This window comes from Hypanus sabinus, chromosome 29 (assembly GCF_030144855.1).
Source record: "Hypanus sabinus isolate sHypSab1 chromosome 29, sHypSab1.hap1, whole genome shotgun sequence".
In the NCBI taxonomy this organism is placed as follows: Eukaryota; Metazoa; Chordata; class Chondrichthyes; order Myliobatiformes; family Dasyatidae; genus Hypanus; species Hypanus sabinus.
The window spans coordinates 21840694-21858405 of NC_082734.1; the positions used below are offsets into that span (position 1 = coordinate 21840694).

General features: G+C 53.3%; 1 protein-coding gene across 1 annotated transcript; it reads right to left on the reverse strand.

The window, feature by feature from the left end:
- Positions 1-1796: 1796 nt before the first annotated feature.
- Positions 1797-16823, reverse strand: LOC132383119 (kremen protein 2-like). The gene is made up of 10 exons (XM_059953921.1): positions 16321-16823; positions 12578-12670; positions 12045-12216; positions 11395-11486; positions 10437-10561; positions 9313-9466; positions 7540-7872; positions 6979-7089; positions 6425-6497; positions 1797-5577 (listed from the first exon to the last, which is right to left on the reverse strand). The coding sequence occupies exons 1-10, from the start codon at positions 16391-16393 to the stop codon at positions 5355-5357; spliced, it is 1449 nt and encodes a 482-aa protein (XP_059809904.1). The 5' UTR covers positions 16394-16823; the 3' UTR covers positions 1797-5354.
- Between the last annotated feature and the right edge of the window lie 889 nt (positions 16824-17712).

Genomic DNA, 17712 nt, shown 5'->3' on the forward strand with positions numbered 1-17712 from the left:
TCAGTCACCTGGCCTGGCTCAACACCAGGTCCAGTACGGCCCCTCCTCTTGTCAGACTGTGCACATATTGATTTAATAAATCCTCAAGGATACACTTAACAAATTCTTCCCCATCTAAACCCCCTGCACTAAGAAGTCCCAGTTTATATTAGGGAAGTTGAAATCCCCCATGACAACAACCCTATTATCTTTACACATTCCCTTCATCTGATTACTTATCTGTTCGTCAATGTTCTGGTGGCTATCAGGGGGTCTGTGTTTCAATCCCATCTGTGTGACTGCACCCTTCCTATTCCTGAGTTCCACCCAAATGGACTTGTCTGATTTTCCCACTGTGTCTCCTCTGAGTGCAGCTGTAATATTGTCCCTGATTAGTAGTGTAACTCCATCCCCTCTTAAAATCCTCCTCTATCTTTTCTAAAACCTCACTCTTTCCAATATTTTTATTAGTTTCTACATAAAAGAATACAGAGTACAAGGAAGTGTATATAAGAGGTCAGAAAAGATTTTAAAAAACCAGTTACGTTGTATCTGTTCATAATAACAATTACATTACCCCATATTCATAGAAGTTAATCAATAGTTATATTGAACTATACTAATTTATTATAAAAGAAAAAATATCTAACCCCTACCAAGACTGAAGCTGTTTATTAAGGAGAAAAGAAGGTAAATACCTTCTTATATAATAAAAATTAATAATAGCCAACATGAGTTTAAATAACAAATTGAAGGCTTTGAAAATAATTCAGAAAAGGTCCCCACAAAGTTTGAAAGTCTTGACAAGATTCAGAAATTGAAAAACAAATCTTCTCTAAATCTAATCATAACGTCACATCACCATTGAGCATGAGGAGGAAGAACATCTTTCCATTTAAACAAAAGCGTCCTCCTAGCTATAAGAGAGCTAAAGGCCAAAATATGTAAATCAGATGCTTTCAGCTTAATATCTTGTCCAGCAACAACACCAAAAAGGGCCGTCAGAGGGTTAGGCTTAAAATTGACTTTTAAAAAAAAATAAGGAAAAAGTTTGAAAAACTAACTTGCAATATTTTTCAAGATTCAGGCAGGAACAAAACTTCAAAAACCTGGTATATTAATCAGCTATTCCTGCCCCTCTCTCAACCAAGGTTCAGTAATGGTTACAACATCATAAGTTTCTTGAACTGAAACATGCTCTAAGTTTATCACCTGTACCCAGAATACTCCTAGCATTACAATATACACGTTTCAAACTATCTGATCCATCATGTCTATTATTTTAATTTTGCCTTTCAACAGTTTCCCTGACATCCACCTTCTGGTCTGAATCTTTCCTTAATTACCTGGGTCTCCGGTTCCTGGCCCCTTTCAAAACTAGTTTAAACCCTCACAAGCAGCACAAGCAAACCTCCCGGCCAGGATATTAGTTCCCCATCAGTTCAAGTGCAACCCATCCCTCCTGTAGAGGTCACTTCTCCCCCCCAATGAGCCAACAACTTGAAGCCCTGACCCCTGCACCATCTCCTCAGCCACTCATTCATCTGTACTCACCCCATTCTACCTGCACTAGCCCGGAAGTAGTCCGGAGATTACTAATAAATTTTTATATTTTGCACTGTACTGCTGCTCCGAGACAACAAATTTTGTGACGCGTCAGTGACCTGATACTGATTTAGTTCTCCAGGTATTGAGTGAGAGAGGAGGGGTCCATTACCTATCTCTCCTAAAGCAGTAGGATTACAGAATTGTACAGCTCAGAGACAGGCCCTTCTGCCCAGGATGTCCATACTGACCCCTTCCCTCCCAATCCCTTTCACCAGTTTTCCGACTCTACCCTTCTACGTGCTGTTTCTGTCTAAATGCCTCTTAAACGCTGTCACGATGTGCGCTGACAATATCAGAACCCATAGGCGGAGGAAAGACGGACTCCGTTGTAGAGACAGTGGCAAGAGTTTATTCATAATAATTCAAAAGAAATTTGGCTCAGCCAAGCGACACCGCGACAATAAACATTCTCAAAGTGAGGACCCCATGATTGGCGCTAATTGGGCGTCTGCTTAAATGATACAAGTAACAGAGACTCCCCAAGCCTATCAAAATAAATTTAAGCTTAAACAGAAAGCACCAGGACAGCACGTTACAAAGAGCGAATCGCTTGAGAAAAACACAATGAACTCTAAACGATTAACCAATTCAGGTGCTCGAAAAGCCTCGGCGCCTAAAGCTCTCCTGCGCCCCACACAGGCCCGAAGAGCTCATTACAAGTGCAGTGACTGCATCAGATTCCACCACCTCCTGTGGCAGCTCATTTCAAATGTCACTCACACTTGGTATGAAATATCTCACCCCTCAGGTCCCCCTTTAAATCACCTTCCTCTCTCCCTAAACCCACAGCCTACCTCTCCCTCTGGCAGCTAATTTCATATCCCCAGCACCCTCTGTGGGAACAATCTGCCTTTTTAAACCTATTCACGTGAACTCAGCCCAGACCGTCACACAAACCAATCTTCCGTCCTTGGACTCACTTTGCACCGCACGCTGTCAGAGCAGTGCTGCCAGGATAACCAAGGACACGACGCACACAGCCAACACATTTTTGTCCTTCTTCCCTCCGGGAGGAGGTTCAGGAGCTTAAAGATTCATGCGGCCAGATTTGGGAACAGCTTCTTTCCAACCGTGATAAGACTGCTGAACGGATCCTGACCCGGATCTGGGCCGTACCTTCCAAATATCCGGACCTGTCTCTCGGTTTTTTTGCACTACCTTACTCTCCCTTTTCTATTTTTTATTTATGATTTATAATTTTTTATTATACTTACTATCGATTTGTACTCCAGGGAGCACGAAGCACAGAACCAAATATTGCTGTTTTGATTGTATGCTCTAGTAGCAATTGTTTGGCGACAATAAAGTATTAAAGTATTAAAAAGCATTCCCCCTAGTTTTGGACTCCCCTCTTCTGGAAGAGGGACAGAGATAGAGGGGGAGGGGGACAGAGAGAGGAATGGGGTGAGAGGGGGAGAGAGAGAAAAAAAGAAAATGACCACCCTCCTCATCTACACCCCTCATGATTTTATAAACCTCTGTCAGGTCACCCCTCCAGTTCCCTTTGCTCCAGGGAAAACAGGCCGAGACTGCACAGTCTCCCCTTACAACTCAAGCCTTCCAGCCCCGGGAATGTCCTGGTGAATTTTTCTTCCACCCTCTCCACCTTCATATTGCTGGGTGACCCGAACGGCACATACTATTCCTCACTGATGTATCGCTGTAACGGGACATCCCAACCACTGTACTCAATGCTCCAAACGGTGAAGGCCAGTGAGCCAGACACCTTCTTCCCCTTTCCAGTGACTTCACTTTCAGGAAACCACGCACTTGTACCCTGGGTCTCTCTGTTCTACAACAAACCCCAGGGCCCTGATGTTCTACCATCTGCCCTGCTGGGCAATGAGGAAGCACACTATCCACTGAATTCCCTCTTGTGGTTGATACTCTGACCGCACAGAAAAAGTCCCTGATGATCTAGCCTACTGCCGAGGAGGTTGAGGAGGCCTGGTTTATCACCGAACTCTAACAAGCTGCACTGTTGGAAGTGTCCTGGTGGCTTCACGGTCTGCACAGCAATTGAAACATGCAGAAGTGTAAGAAGCTGCAGAGAGTAATGGGTGCATCCCCTCCCCACCGTCAGTATTTACAGCGAAGCCTCAGGAAGCAGCAGCTTATTCATAATAATTCCAGAAGAACATCGGTGCCTTGGCCAAGTGACACAACGAGAAGAAACATTCCCAAAACTAGGACCCCGCGATTACCTCAAATCTGGTGTCCATTTAATTAATACAAGTATCACAGAATCCCTGACCCTCTCAAAGTAAACTTCATAAGCTTAAACAGAAAGCACCAATGTCCATTATCAAAGATCCCCACCATCAGTGTCACGGTCCCTTCTGGCAATCCCCCACCTGGCTATTTTCCTCAGGATTTGGGCCTCAATCCCCTTGTTTAGTTTCCAATCATTCCCAGGTTCCACTAACTACACACACCTGCTTTCCATCAGAAAATGCAGGATAAAGACCCTGTGATCACAACAAGGAGCTGCCAGTTTGTTGGTCGACTCCGGCGTCAGTAACCTCATTTCACGGCTCTTAGGACTGCCTGTTCTAAGTCCAGCATCGTTCCTGGATACCGATTCCACGCTGGCTACATCAAGAGCGCCTCCTGATTCTGCCTCCGCACCCGTGTTCTGCACCTGGGTTTGTCCACCGCTTTGCTCGTGTAACACCCAGGCCATGCCATCTTCTCACAGCTCCCATCTACAGAAGCCCGAAGTTCCACACCATCAGGATAAGAGCAGCAACCTCCTTTCAATCATCTGGTTCTTGAACCACCCGGCATAACCGCCATCAGTACCTCAGTACAGCAACACTGTGACCACTTCACTCTTGGGTGGACTAGTTCTAATGGTATTCTTTATTGTAACATTTCTACCTGACTTGTGTTTGATTGTTGTTGTTCCACCACCGTCTAGTTGGAGGGGCCACTACACAGGATCGGAAATTGCTGCAGAGAGTTGTAAGCTCAAGACAGCTCCATTATGGGCACCAGCCTCCCCAGCACTGAGTACGTCTTCAAAAGGTGATGCCTCAGAAAGGTGGCATCCGTCATTAAGGACCCCATCACCCACAATGTGCCCTCTTTTCATTACCACCACCATGGAGAAAGACAGGGACAGCTTCTTCCCCTCCACCATCAGATTTCTGAATGGATAAGGAACCCATGAACACTAAATCACTATTACTTTATCTTCTCATTTTTGCACTACCTATTTTTAATTTAATTTCTTATTGTAATTTATAGGGTTTTTTTAATCTTCATGTACTGCTGCCGCAAAATAACACATCCCACGACATACGCCTGTGAAGTTAAACCTGATTCAGATTCGGGTTTAGAACGTTGTACATTTGATGCAATGTCTGATTTTGGATCTTTATCAGAGAACAGCAGGTCACAGGTACGCACGTCCTCGATGTGACCGTGCCTCTCGCAAGGTCCTCCATTTGCACCACATCAATACCCTCCACCTCCACGGCCTCTGATGCTCTAGGGCCAAATGGCATCAACCTCTCTCTCCAAACCTCTCCCCACCACAGGAGTTTTCCCCCACCCACCCTGGCTCCAGAACACTCTCCTCTTCCCTCCCCTCCACTGAGACCTCTGCGAGACACTCTGTGTGCCTCTCTCTGTCACAGACCTCTCTCGGGTGGGGAGGCAGCTTGGAGTGTTTCTCCCACAGTGGAGGAGACGGGAGAGTGGAAGGGGAGGGAGATAATGGGGTACCGTAGATATCAATGTCCTGGAGGGAAGAGAGGGGGCATCTAGTTGCTGTTGAGGAGGGATTTGAGAGAGGAGCTGGAGAGGGTGTCCAGACAGGCCAAATCAGCCCCCACACTCTGGGCTGTGGAGGGCCCCACAAGGACCACTCTTGAATGCTTGTAGGTGACTGCCCAGCCTTTGGGAGTGTGGCCAGTGCCAAGATCCGACTGCCTTCTCAATGTCCAGAGACCCAACGCCATCTTCTGCTGAATTCGAGTGCAGGTGCTTGGGGGAAGGGGTGTTTGGAGAGAGGGGAGAGAAACATCAGTGGACGAGAACAGACAGGGTTATCGCACAGGCAGAAGGCAGTGAGGGGAGAGACAGATGTCCAATGTTCAGTCGCAGAGGGAGGAGGGGAAGAGATAGATGTACAATAACAGATAGAGGAGAGGACAGTGTGTTACGCCCAGTCCCAAAAGGGGGAGAGGATGGTATATCCAATGTCAGTCCCAAAGGGGGGAGAGGACATTGAGTCCGATGCCCAGTTTCAGACAGCGGAGAAGGCAGTGAGTCCCATGCTCAGTCCCAGGGAGAGGGGAGAGGACGATGTATCCGATGCCCAGACCCAGGGCGGGGGGAGGGCATTAAGTCTGATGCCCAGTCCTGGGGAGGGGAGGGCATTGAGTGCAATGCCCAGTTTCAGACAGCGGAGAAGGCAGTGAGTCCCATGTTCAGTCCCAGGGAGAGGGGAGAGGACGATGAGTCCAATGCCCAGTCCCAGAGAGGAGAAGATGTTGAGTTCAAAGCCCACTTCCAGAGGGGAGAGAGGATGGTGTATCCGATGCCCAGACCCGGGGCGGGGGGAGGGCATTAAGTCCAATGCCCAGTCCCGGGGGGGGGGGAGGGCATTGAGTCTGATGCCCAGTCCCAGAGGGCGGAGAGGGCATTGAGTCCAATGCCCAGTCCCGGGGGGGGGGGGGGGGGAGGGCATTGTCCAATGCCCAGTTCCCAGAGTGGAGGAGAAGACAGTGTGCCTGTTGCCTGCTCCCGGGGGGGGGAGGGTGGAGAGGACAGTGAGTCTGATGCCCAGACCTGGGGGGGGGGCAGGGCAGGAGAGGATGGTGTGTTTTACCTCTTGTGCAGATGACACACTGTGACGAGGACAATGATGCCTGTTAGAGTGACGGCTGTGTACAAGGCCCAAGCTAGAACAGGAGAGAAATGGGAGGGAGTCAGAACCTGGGAGGAGACATCCCCCCTCCCGATGATCCTCCCTACCCGCCCCAAACAACGCTCTCGCAACAGCCAAAGGAAGGAATGGCAGAAAGGCAGCGGAACTCAGCAAGAGAGGACCACACCCGGGTTCCCACCCAATCCAGGGAACCTCCCTCCCTGCTCACAGCTCATCCCTCTGGGCGTTTGGTGAATCCGGTGTTGCTGCAGCTCCCAGTGTCTGCAGACACTCCCCCTCCCTCCCTACAGCTCACTCCCTACCATCCCTCACTCACACCCTCCTCTCTCTCCTGCCTCAGCCCCTCCTCTTTCCCGTCCCCTTCCCTTTAACCCTACTCTCTCTTTCATTCCCCCCTCCACCCTCATTCCACAACCTCCGTTCTGCCCCATCTAGTACCCTGCTCGGTGTTCCTGGGGGAGGGGAAGGAAGGAGTGACTCCCCCATCCCCATACCTGCTATTCCAGTCATCATCCTGTTCGAGCGTCCGGTCTCTAACCCCTCGGTCTCCATGGAGAAGGATCTCGGAGCCTCCGTCAATGTTCTGACGTCATCGTTCTCCAGACCTGGGTCAAAGTTCAAAGGCAGGTTGGTACGACTGGGGCCAGGGGTCAAACCCAAACCTTCACCCTGTAGCTGACTCTGAAAGTGTGTGATGGGATGGTGTGGAGGGAGCTCCACTCTGAGGCTGGCCCAGGAGTGCGTGGAGGGAACGTCACTCCATGCCTGACCCCAGGAGTGTGTAAAGTGACGGTGGGGGAGAGAGCGAGAGGGAAAAGGGAACAGAGGTAAAGAGGGGGATAAAGGAGGAGAGAGGTGAGGTGAAGAGGGTCAGGAGGTTGGGGCTGTGTGGAGCAAGGTAGCCTCTCCCCCCCCCCTCAGATCTGTAGATCAGTGTGAAGGGGAAGAGGGAGGGCCCTGACACTGTGAGGGAGCCAAGGGGTGTGGGTGGGGGCTGGACGAGGGAGTGAAAGGGGTGGGATTACTGAAACGAGTGAGCCTCCCCCAGATCTCACCTCGGTAGACCAGTGCGAATCCCTGTCCCTCATGGACGGAGTTGGAGAGGAACCGGAGCCGGATCCAGCCGGTGTGGAAGCGGTGGGTTCCCAGGGGGGAGCCTCCCCCCACGAAGGTGGCCAGCAGCCGGCCCGTCCGCCCCTCCCGCACTTCCAGTTGGTCGCCCCCTTCTCGCAGCTCGAACAGCCGGATGTCCAGCTCGATGGCCTGGGCGCCCGGTGGCCGCAGGTCCCAGAAACACTCCGAGTCTGGCTTGTAGGTATCCGGGTATTCCGGGGAGTAGATTACCCCAGAGCGGGAGCGCAGATCTCCCCCGCATGACCCTACGGACACTGGGGGAGAGAAGGGAGGGTTAAGGAATGCTCCTCCACTCTCCCGATCCTCACTGCTCACCCCTCACCTTCCCAATCTCCTCTCCCCATCCCTTCACAATGCTCTCTCTCTCCTCATCCTCTCCTTTCCCCCTCCTGGTCCTCTACCTCCCATTATCCTGCCCATTCCCTCCCCTCCCCCTCAACTTCCCAATCCACAGTGACCCTCCCCTCCCCCTCAACTTCCCAATCCACTGAGACTCTCCCCTCCCCCTCAACTTCCCAATCCACTGTGACCCTCCCCTCCCCCTCAACTTCCCAATCCACTGAGACCCTCCCCTCCCCCTCAACTTCCCAATCCACTGTGACCCTCCCCTCAACTTCCCAATCCACTGAGACCCTCCCCTCCCCCTCAACTTCCCAATCCACTGAGACCCTCCCCTCCCCCTCAACTTCCCAATCCACTGAGACCCTCCCCTCCCCCTCAACTTCCCAATCCACTGAGACCCTCCCCTCCCTCTCAACTTCCCAATCCACTGTGACCCTCCCCTCAACTTCCCAATCCACTGAGACCCTCCCCTCCCCCTCAACTTCCCAATCCACTGAGACCCTCCCCTCCCCCTCAACTTCCCAATCCACTGAGACCCTCCCCTCCCCCTCAACTTCCCAATCCACTGAGACCCTCCCCTCCCCCTCAACTTCCCAATCCACTGTGACCCTCCCCTCAACTTCCCAATCCACTGAGACCCTCCCCTCCCCCTCAACTTCCCAATCCACTGAGACCCTCCCCTCCCCCAATCCACTGTGACCCTCCCCTCAACTTCCCAATCCACTGAGACCCTCCCCTCCCCCTCAACTTCCCAATCCACTGAGACCCTCCCCTCCCCCTCAACTTCCCAATCCACAGTGACCCTCCCCTCCCCCTCAACTTCCCAATCCACTGAGACCCTCCCCTCCCCCTCAACTTCCCAATCCACTGTGACCCTCCCCTCAACTTCCCAATCCACTGAGACCCTCCCCTCCCCCTCAACTTCCCAATCCACTGTGATCCTCCCCTCAACTTCCCAATCCACTGAGACCCTCCCCTCCCCCTCAACTTCCCAATCCACTGAGACCCTCCCCTCCCCCTCAACTTCCCAATCCACAGTGACCCTCCCCTCCCCCTCAACTTCCCAATCCACTGAGACCCTCCCCTCCCCCTGAACTTCCCAATCCACAGTGACCCTCCCCTCCCCCTCAACTTCCCAATCCACTGAGACCCTCCCCTCCCCCTCAACTTCCCAATTCACTGAGACCCTCCCCTCCCCCTCAACTTCCCAATCCACTGTGACCCTCCCCTCTCCCTCGAGCCTCTGCTTCTCCCCTTCCCATTCCTCCCTGAGAAAGACTTGCCCTTTCTAGGACCTTTTCCCTTCCCCTCCCCCTCTCCCCATCCTCCCCCCTTCGCTCCCTCACACTCACCCTCGTAGACCCCGAGACGCCCGTCGCCGCCACACAGCTGGCTGGACTGTCCGAAGCAGACCTGGTTACATTCCAGCAGGCTGGTCCGTCTCTGTCCGCGCAGGTCCGCCCTGCTACCGCAGAAACAGGCGTACCCGGCCTCCAGTCCTGCCAGCTAAGATGGGAGGGGGCGGTGGTGAAGATCTGGTGGTTTGACTCAGCTACACCACCCCCCCTCCCGCCTACCCTTCTGAGGGATCGTGAAGTGCTGGATCCCTCCTCACATCACCTCTCTGACTCACCACACCCTCTCCGTCCCCCCTCCCTTCCTGTGCTGTGCACCAAGTTGGATCTAACAAACTCGTCCCCGTTACCCATTCCCTCCTACGGATCCCGGGGCTGGGGTCTCTGCTCACCCTCATCCCTGGCACACTCAGCACCCGGGTACACACGGAGAGAGTAACACGGCGCAGAACGATTGGCAGACACACACACACACGAAGATGCACACTCAAAAAACACACCAAAGCGGATGCACGCACACAGAGACAGACGTACTCACACACGCCCGTCTCTGCTCACACCCCACTGGAAAGCCGGGGGAGGGGGCGCCCCTCGCCAGTGACAGGGAGGAGGTGTGGCAGCAGGGTACTTTGCCCGGGCCGTTCTCTCAGCACCCCCCAACGCTCACATACACAACGCGAGCCGATACGAGTCAGGGAGGACCACGGGAAAGTACAAACGCGGGCACTGGCTACAGGCACCCACGAGGTCCAAGTCACAATACATATAATGTCACCAAATAAAAACCCTGAGAATAATTTTCTTGCAGGAAAATATAGAAATCCTATTTCATAAATACAATTTATGAAGAATTGCGCACAGACAGGGCAGGAAAGCGGGTGTGCAGAGGGGCGCCGGTCGCAGAAGAGCTGGCGAGCATTCGCACACGGATTTGTTTGCACGCCAGCAAGTGTGCACGCAGGAAGATGTGTGCGGGAGGCTGCAGACACACGGGAGAGAATGCATGGGGTCGTGTACGCGAATGCACTGCCGGCGAGCGTGCATACAGGGGGAAGTGATAATGCGTACAAGGTGGTCAAGCGGCCCCCCACCCCCCACAGTCCGAGGCACAGCCTACCTACCTCGTAGCCCTTCCTGCGGCAGAACCGGACGCAGACCTGGACCGTGAGTTTAGTGGAGGTGCCGCTGCTGCCGCTCAGCGTCGCCGGGCTCCCGGTGTCCACGAAGCAGCCCACGTAACCTGGCACTGTAGAGATGGGCGGGGTCAGTGGCGGTCCAACTGGCAGCGGGCTGCGTGCCCGGTAGGGGTGTGGGCATTCACAACAGGGGGTGCACGTGAGTAAGAGCAGGAGGCTAGTGCGTAGAGTGTGCAGGGAATGGTGCATTGGGTGCGCAAGAAACTAGTACATTTATGAGTGATTGTGCCAGACACTCTTGCATTTCCATGGAGAAATTGGAGTTTTTGCTAGCGTGCGACAGTTGGTGCAGCCGACAGTGTTTGGGAATTAGTGCACAGAGAAGTGTGCTTGCAAGGGTTCCGGGAATGTGCACGTTTGTGAGTATGTGCAAGAAATTACTGCACTGGTGAGTGTGCACACAACCGGTGCCCAGTTAGGGTGCCAGTGCACTTGGTGAGAGGAAATCATCGCACTGGCAAGGAGAAAATAGTGCAATGCCAAGTGTGCGAGGATTCTGTGCACCAGTGAGTAAGAATTCAGTGCATGGCAAATATGCAAGAAAAATAGTGTGTAAAAGAGCGTGCCTGAAATTAGTGCCCTGATGAGCGAAAATTCAGTGCATTGGCAAGTGTACAAGAAACCAATCGTTAGCGAGTGTGCAAGAAATGTACACGTTAGTAAGAAGATATGGGTGCACTGGTGAGAGAGTAATAGATTAGTGAGTGAGAAAATAATTCAGTGTATTGGCAAGTGTGTAGAAATCAGTGCAGTGGTGAGTGTGCAGGGAATTAGTGCATGGGTGGATGTGCGATCGCCAACCGGGAAGCCGGAAATGATGCATCCGTGAGCGCGCAAGGGGAGAGTGGGTCAGCGAGCGTGCACCACGATGTGAGGTACTCACTTGTACAGCTGGGGATGTTGCAGTACTTCCAGTAAATGCCTTCCTCGCTCTCCGAGATGTAACACCACGGCTGCACATCACCGTCCGGGTTCCTACCACACCAGGGAGGGACGAGAGCCCGTCAGCCTCGAGGGGTGGGGGAGAGATAGGGCTGTACATCACGGTCTGGGTTCCTGCCACACCGGGTATGGGGTGACAGTCAGGGTGCTGGGGGGGGGGAGGGCAAGATATCACCAGGGAGAGTTGGGGGTGGAGGAAATGAGCGCTGAGAGGTGGTGAGGAGGAATGAGGGGACAGTAAGGAGAGGGAGGGAGAAGCGAAAGGGGAGATAGGGAGAGGGCAGTGCCGGGGCAGGGGGTGGGGTTGGGAGGATAGGATGGGGAGGGGATGACTAGGAGAGATGAGAGGGCGGGGGAGTAAAGGAATGGAGGGGAGGGGAGAGGAGGAGGGTGGAGGTTGTGGTGTGGAGGGGAGATAGGTAGGGGAAGCAGAGGGGGAATGGAGACGGGAGTGAGGGGGAATGGGGAGTAGAAGAGCGGAAGGAAAGGAGGAGAGCAAGAGGAGTGGGGAGGAGAGGAACGAAGGGGGTGGGAGGGTAGGGAGAGGAGGGGAACGGTGGAGGAAGTGGCGAGCGAGATCATGATACCCACCGGCAGTAGTTATGATTCCCCAGCCCCCATTCCCCGTTGGGGTACACACGCGTGTTGTAAGCGTGCTGGCGCGTTTCGTTCCAGTACAAGCACCGCTTCCCGTTCTCGACAGACGTCTGGTCCTGGTCGCCCCGGTAATCGGCTCCATTCACCCGGAAACACTCGGAGACTCCTGGAGAGACGGGAGATCAGCCAGACCAGAGATTCCCGTGACTGACCCGCACCGGCGTCACCATGCACCGTTCATGTCTCCATATCCCCCTGGGTCAGACCTACACCAGGAGCATCGGGCACGGTTCCCATCTTCATATCCACCGGATTTGGAATCACACCAGGACGAGAGAGAGAGGGAGAGGGAGCGCACAGGAGAGAGCGGGGTATCCCGGGAGAGGGATCGCGAGAAAGATTGCGCACGAGAGAGCCTTCCCTACACCCCTCCCCATCTCTGCAAACTCTTCTCTCCCCGTGCCCCTTCCCGTCTCTGATGCTGCCTCCTTCCTAGAGAGTACCATCTCTCCCCCGGAGACACCCACCTCTTTGTGCAGGGATTCTGACTGGATCACGGGACAGTTGTGTGGAATTCTTCTCCGGCAGTTCCGTGAGGTTATCAGAGTACGGGAGAGAGTCTGTAACATTAACAAGCTGAGAATGGGTGTCAAGGAATGGACGCTGTAGGAGCAACAGGCAAATTGATACAGACAGCAACACTGTGACCATGAGCAGATAACACCAACTCCCTGACTACCATTGCACGTAAAACCCAGACAGGAATAATGACTACAGTCAGGACAGAATAGAATTGAAGACCGGAGGCGCGTCGGGAGCTTCACTCTGTATCTGACACCGGGAGTGTGTGATGGGACAGTGTGGAGGGAGCTTCACCCTGTCTGACCCCGGAAGTGTGTGACGGGATGGCGTGGAGGGAGCTTCACTCTACGGCAACTGTTAATTAGCTACAGCTCAGTGTTTAATACAGTCATTCCTATAGGTCTGATCAAAGAACTCCAAAACCTGGGCTACTGTGCTTCTCTCTGCAACTGGATCCTTGACTTCCATACCAGGAGATCACAGTCTGTGTGGATTGGAAAAGGCATCTCCTCGTCACTGATCATCAACATTGGCGCACCACATGGACGTGTGCTTAGCCAAATCTCTCTATACCGGGACTATTTTTCGGCGCAGCTCAAATGCCATCTGAAAATTTGCTGATAATAGAACTACTGTCAGCAGAATTTCAGATGATGACAAGAAGGCAGACAAGAGCGAGATATATCAGCTTGTTGAGTGGTGTCGCAGGAACAACCTTGCACTCATTGTCAGTAAGACCAAAGGATTGATTGTGGACTTCACACAGGTTACGACAAGGGAACATGAACCAGTCGTCATTGAGGGATCATCAGAAATGGAGAGGGTGAGCAATTTCAAGTTTCCGGGTGGCAACATCTCTGAGGATCTAACCTGGGTCGAACATATTGACATAGTCACAAAGAAAGCAAGACTGCAACTATGCTTCAATAACAAGAGAAAATCTTCAGATGCCGGAAATCCAAGCATCAGCGTCATATACAAAGTGTTGGAGGAACTCAACAGGCCAGGCAGTATCTGTGGAAAAGAGTAAGCAGACAGAGTTTCAGGCCGAGACCCTTCATCAGGACTGGAGAAAGAAGTTGAGGCGAGAGTAAGAAGATGGGGGAGGTGCTGGGTGAAACCGGGAGGGGTGGGGGAATTGGTGAAGTAAAGAGCTGGGAAGTCGATTGGTGGAAGAGAAAAGGGGCTGGAGAAGGGGAAATTGGATAGAGAAGGGTAGACCATGGAAGAAAGGGAAGGGCAAGGAGCACCTGGGGGAGGTAATAGGCAGCTGAGGAGATAAGGTGAGAGGGAAATGGGAATGGTGAAGGGGAGGGGGGGCTATATTTCGTTAGGAGCTTGAGGAGATTCGGTATGTCACCAAAGACATGGATAAATTTCTACAGATATATCGTGGAGAGCATTCTGACTGGCTGCATCATCGCCTAGTATTGTGTGTGTGTGTGTGGGGGGGGGGGGGGTCCATAGAAAAATAAGCTGTAGAGGTCGTAAACTCAGTCAGCTTCATCACGAACAGTAGTCAGGACATCCCAGCGTCCAGGACATCTTCAGGGAGCAAAACCGCAAAGAGGCAGCATCCATCAATAAGGACCCCCATCACCCAGGACATGCCCTCGTCTCATCAGAGAGGAGGTACAGGAGTCTGAGGGCACGCACTCAACGATTCAGGAACAGCTTCTTCTCCTGTGTCAAGAGATTTCTGAATGGACATTGAACCCATGAATACTACCTCACTAAGTTTTAAATTTAACTCGTAGATATAATTTTTACAATAATTCAGATTTTACGTATTGCAATATACTGCTGCCACGTAACAACACATTTCATAACATATGCCAGTGATATTAAACCTGATTCTGACCCTTTGAGTGTGTGATGGGACAGTGTGGAGGGAGCTTCACTCTGTGTCTGACCCCGGGAGGCTGTGAAGGGACAGTGTGGAAGGAGATTCACTCTGTCTCTGACCCGGGAGTGTGTGATGGGACGGTGTGGAGGGAGCTTCACCCTGTGTCTGACCCCGGGAGGGTGTGAAGGGACAGTGTGGAGGGAGATTCACTCTGTGTCTGACCCCGGGAGTGTGTGATGGGACGGTGTGGAGGGAGCTTCACCCTGTGTCTGACTCCGGGAGTGTGTGAAGGGACAGTGTGGAGGGAGATTCACTCTGTGTCTGACCCCGGGAGTGTGTGATGGGACGGTGTGGAGGGAGATTCTCTCTGTGTCTGACCCCGGGAGTGTGTGATGGGACGGTGTGGAGGGAGATTCACTCTGTGTCTGACCCCGGGAGTGTGTGATGGGACAGTGTGGAGGGAGCTTCACTCTGTGTCTGACTCCGGGATTGAGTGACGGGACAGTGTGGAGGGAGATTTACTGTGTCTGACCCCGGGAGTGAGTGACGGGACAGTGTGGAGGGAGATTCACCCTGTGTCTGACCCCGGGAGTGAGTGACGGGACAGTGTGGAGGGAGATTTATTCTGTGTCTGACCCCGGGAGTGAGTGACGGGACAGTGTGGAGGGAGATTTACTGTGTCTGACCCCGGGAGTGAGTGACGGGACAGTGTGGAGGGAGATTCACTCTGTTTCTGACCCCGGGAGTGAGTGACGGGACAGTGTGGAGGGAGATTCACCCTGTGTCTGACCCCGGGAGTGAGTGACGGGACAGTGTGGAGGGAGATTTATTCTGTGTCTGACTCCGGGAGTGTGTGAAGGGACAGTGTGGAGGGAGATTCACTCTGTGTCTGACCCCGGGAGTGTGTGATGGGACGGTGTGGAGGGAGATTCTCTCTGTGTCTGACCCCGGGAGTGTGTGATGGGACGGTGTGGAGGGAGATTCACTCTGTGTCTGACCCCGGGAGTGTGTGATGGGACAGTGTGGAGGGAGCTTCACTCTGTGTCTGACCCCGGGAGTGAGTGCGGGACAGTGTGGAGGGAGATTCACTCTGTGTCTGACCCCGGGAGTGTGTGATGGGACAGTGTGGAGGGAGCTTCACTCTGTGTCTGACCCCGGGAGTGAGTGCGGGACAGTGTGGAGGGAGCTTCACTCTGTGTCTGACCCCGGGAGTGAGTGACGGGACAGAGTGGAGGGAGATTCACTCTGTGTCTGACCCCGGGAGTGAGTGACGGGACAGTGTGGAGGGAGATTCACCCTGTGTCTGACCCCGGGAGTGAGTGACGGGACAGTGTGGAGGGAGATTTATTCTGTGTCTGACCCCGGGATTGAGTGACGGGACAGTGTGGAGGGAGATTTACTGTGTCTGACCCCGGGAGTGAGTGACGGGACAGTGTGGAGGGAGATTCACCCTGTGTCTGACCCCGGGAGTGAGTGACGGGACAGTGTGGAGGGAGCTTTACTGTGTCTGACCCCGGGAGAGAGTGACGGGACAGTGTGGAGGGAGATTTATTCTGTGTCTGACCCCGGGAGTGAGTGACGGGACAGTGTGGAGGGAGATTTACTGTGTCTGACCCCGGGAGTGAGTGACGGGACAGTGTGGAGGGAGATTTACTGTGTCTGACCCCGGGAGTGAGTGACGGGACAGTGTGGAGGGAGATTCACCCTGTGTCTGACCCCGGGAGTGAGTGACGGGACAGTGTGGAGGGAGATTTATTCTGTGTCTGACCCCGGGAGTGAGTGACGGGACAGTGTGGAGAGAGATTTACTCTGTGTCTGACTCGTGTGTACGGAGAGACTCACCTCGGTGCTGCAGTGAAAAAGACTCTTGGAGCCGAACATAGATGAAGATCACAAGCTGGAGTTCAAACTGCATCGCTGGTCTTTCTGGAAGAGCACCCAGCAGGAGGGAGAGAGGGTAAAATAGCAAAATTGAGGGTAACGTGGAGAGTGGGTATCAATGTTAGAGAAGATGGAGGGAGAGAGAGGTGACAGGGATATAAAGGGGAGAGAGGGGGAAGAGGAGAGAGGTGAAGTAAGATGGAAAGGAGAGAGAGAGAGAGAGGGGAAGAGATGGGGAGCGGAAGAAGTAGAAAGAGGGTGCTTCTCAGGAGCCAATCAGTGTCCCAGGACCCGAGTCCTCAGGATGGAACAAGTAGCGGATCGAGCCCCAAGGCGGAGAAACCTGTCCTCCGCCGGCATCAGTACCCTCTCTCCTGTCTGTCCCCAACCCGGCACCGGGAGCATGTAGGTCTGTTCCGAGACTGTGGCAGAGACGTCCGCCGTCTCTCTGTCTCGCCGGCGCAATTACCCAGGGTCTGCTCGCGGGTGCAGGACCGACCCAGGCAGACTGAGCGAGGCATCACCTGCTCCCTGTTTAAGAGGAGCAGGGGGTGGGAGGAGGAGCTGCCTGACTCGTCTGTGGGAGCTGTGTGTGTGGGAGGTCGGGAGAGAAGGAAATGAGGGAGGAAGAAAGAGAAAGGGGGATGGAGAGAGGGACGAGGAGAGGCTGGGAGGGGGAGGGAGGAAGCGGGATGGGTAAAGGGTAAAGGAGAAAGAGGGACTGGGAGAAGAGGGAGCAAGAGCGGGAGTGAGAGGAGAGGGCGTGGGTGAGGGAGGGTGGGAGCAAGAGAGGTGAGAGAGGGACGGGGAGGAAAGAGGTAGAGGTGGAAGCGGGTAAAGAAAGGGGTGAGAGTTGGAGAGGAGGGGGCAAAAGGGAGGAAAGATAAATGTGGGGGGGGGGGAAGAGAGAGGCGAGGGAAGGGAAAATGTGATGTTCATCCAACTCCCTCAGACCATTCTCACCACCCCCCCGGACCTGTCATTGGACACCCCATTCTCGTCTCCCAGCTCGCCCGTCCGTAGACCGTCACACACCGTCCTCTCTCCACCCTTGGCCACGGACACGCCGACCTCTCCCCTCACCCCAGTCTGGTATCTACTCGTATACTCACTCGGTAGCGAGCACGGGCGAAGGTGTGCGTGAGAGAGGACTGGGTCTATTCCAAGGAGACGTTCTCTGCCACCTTCTCCCGGGGCTGCTATCGTTTGAAGTGAGAGCCTTGTGTTTGAGAAGCTGTTTGAGATTTCGATTGATGTTAAAGAGAAAGGTTCTTTGGATTTCTCTCGAAGAGCTTTCATCAAAGCCCCAGATCTTGGAACAGTTCCCGTACCCATTTGTACCCCGAAGGCTTG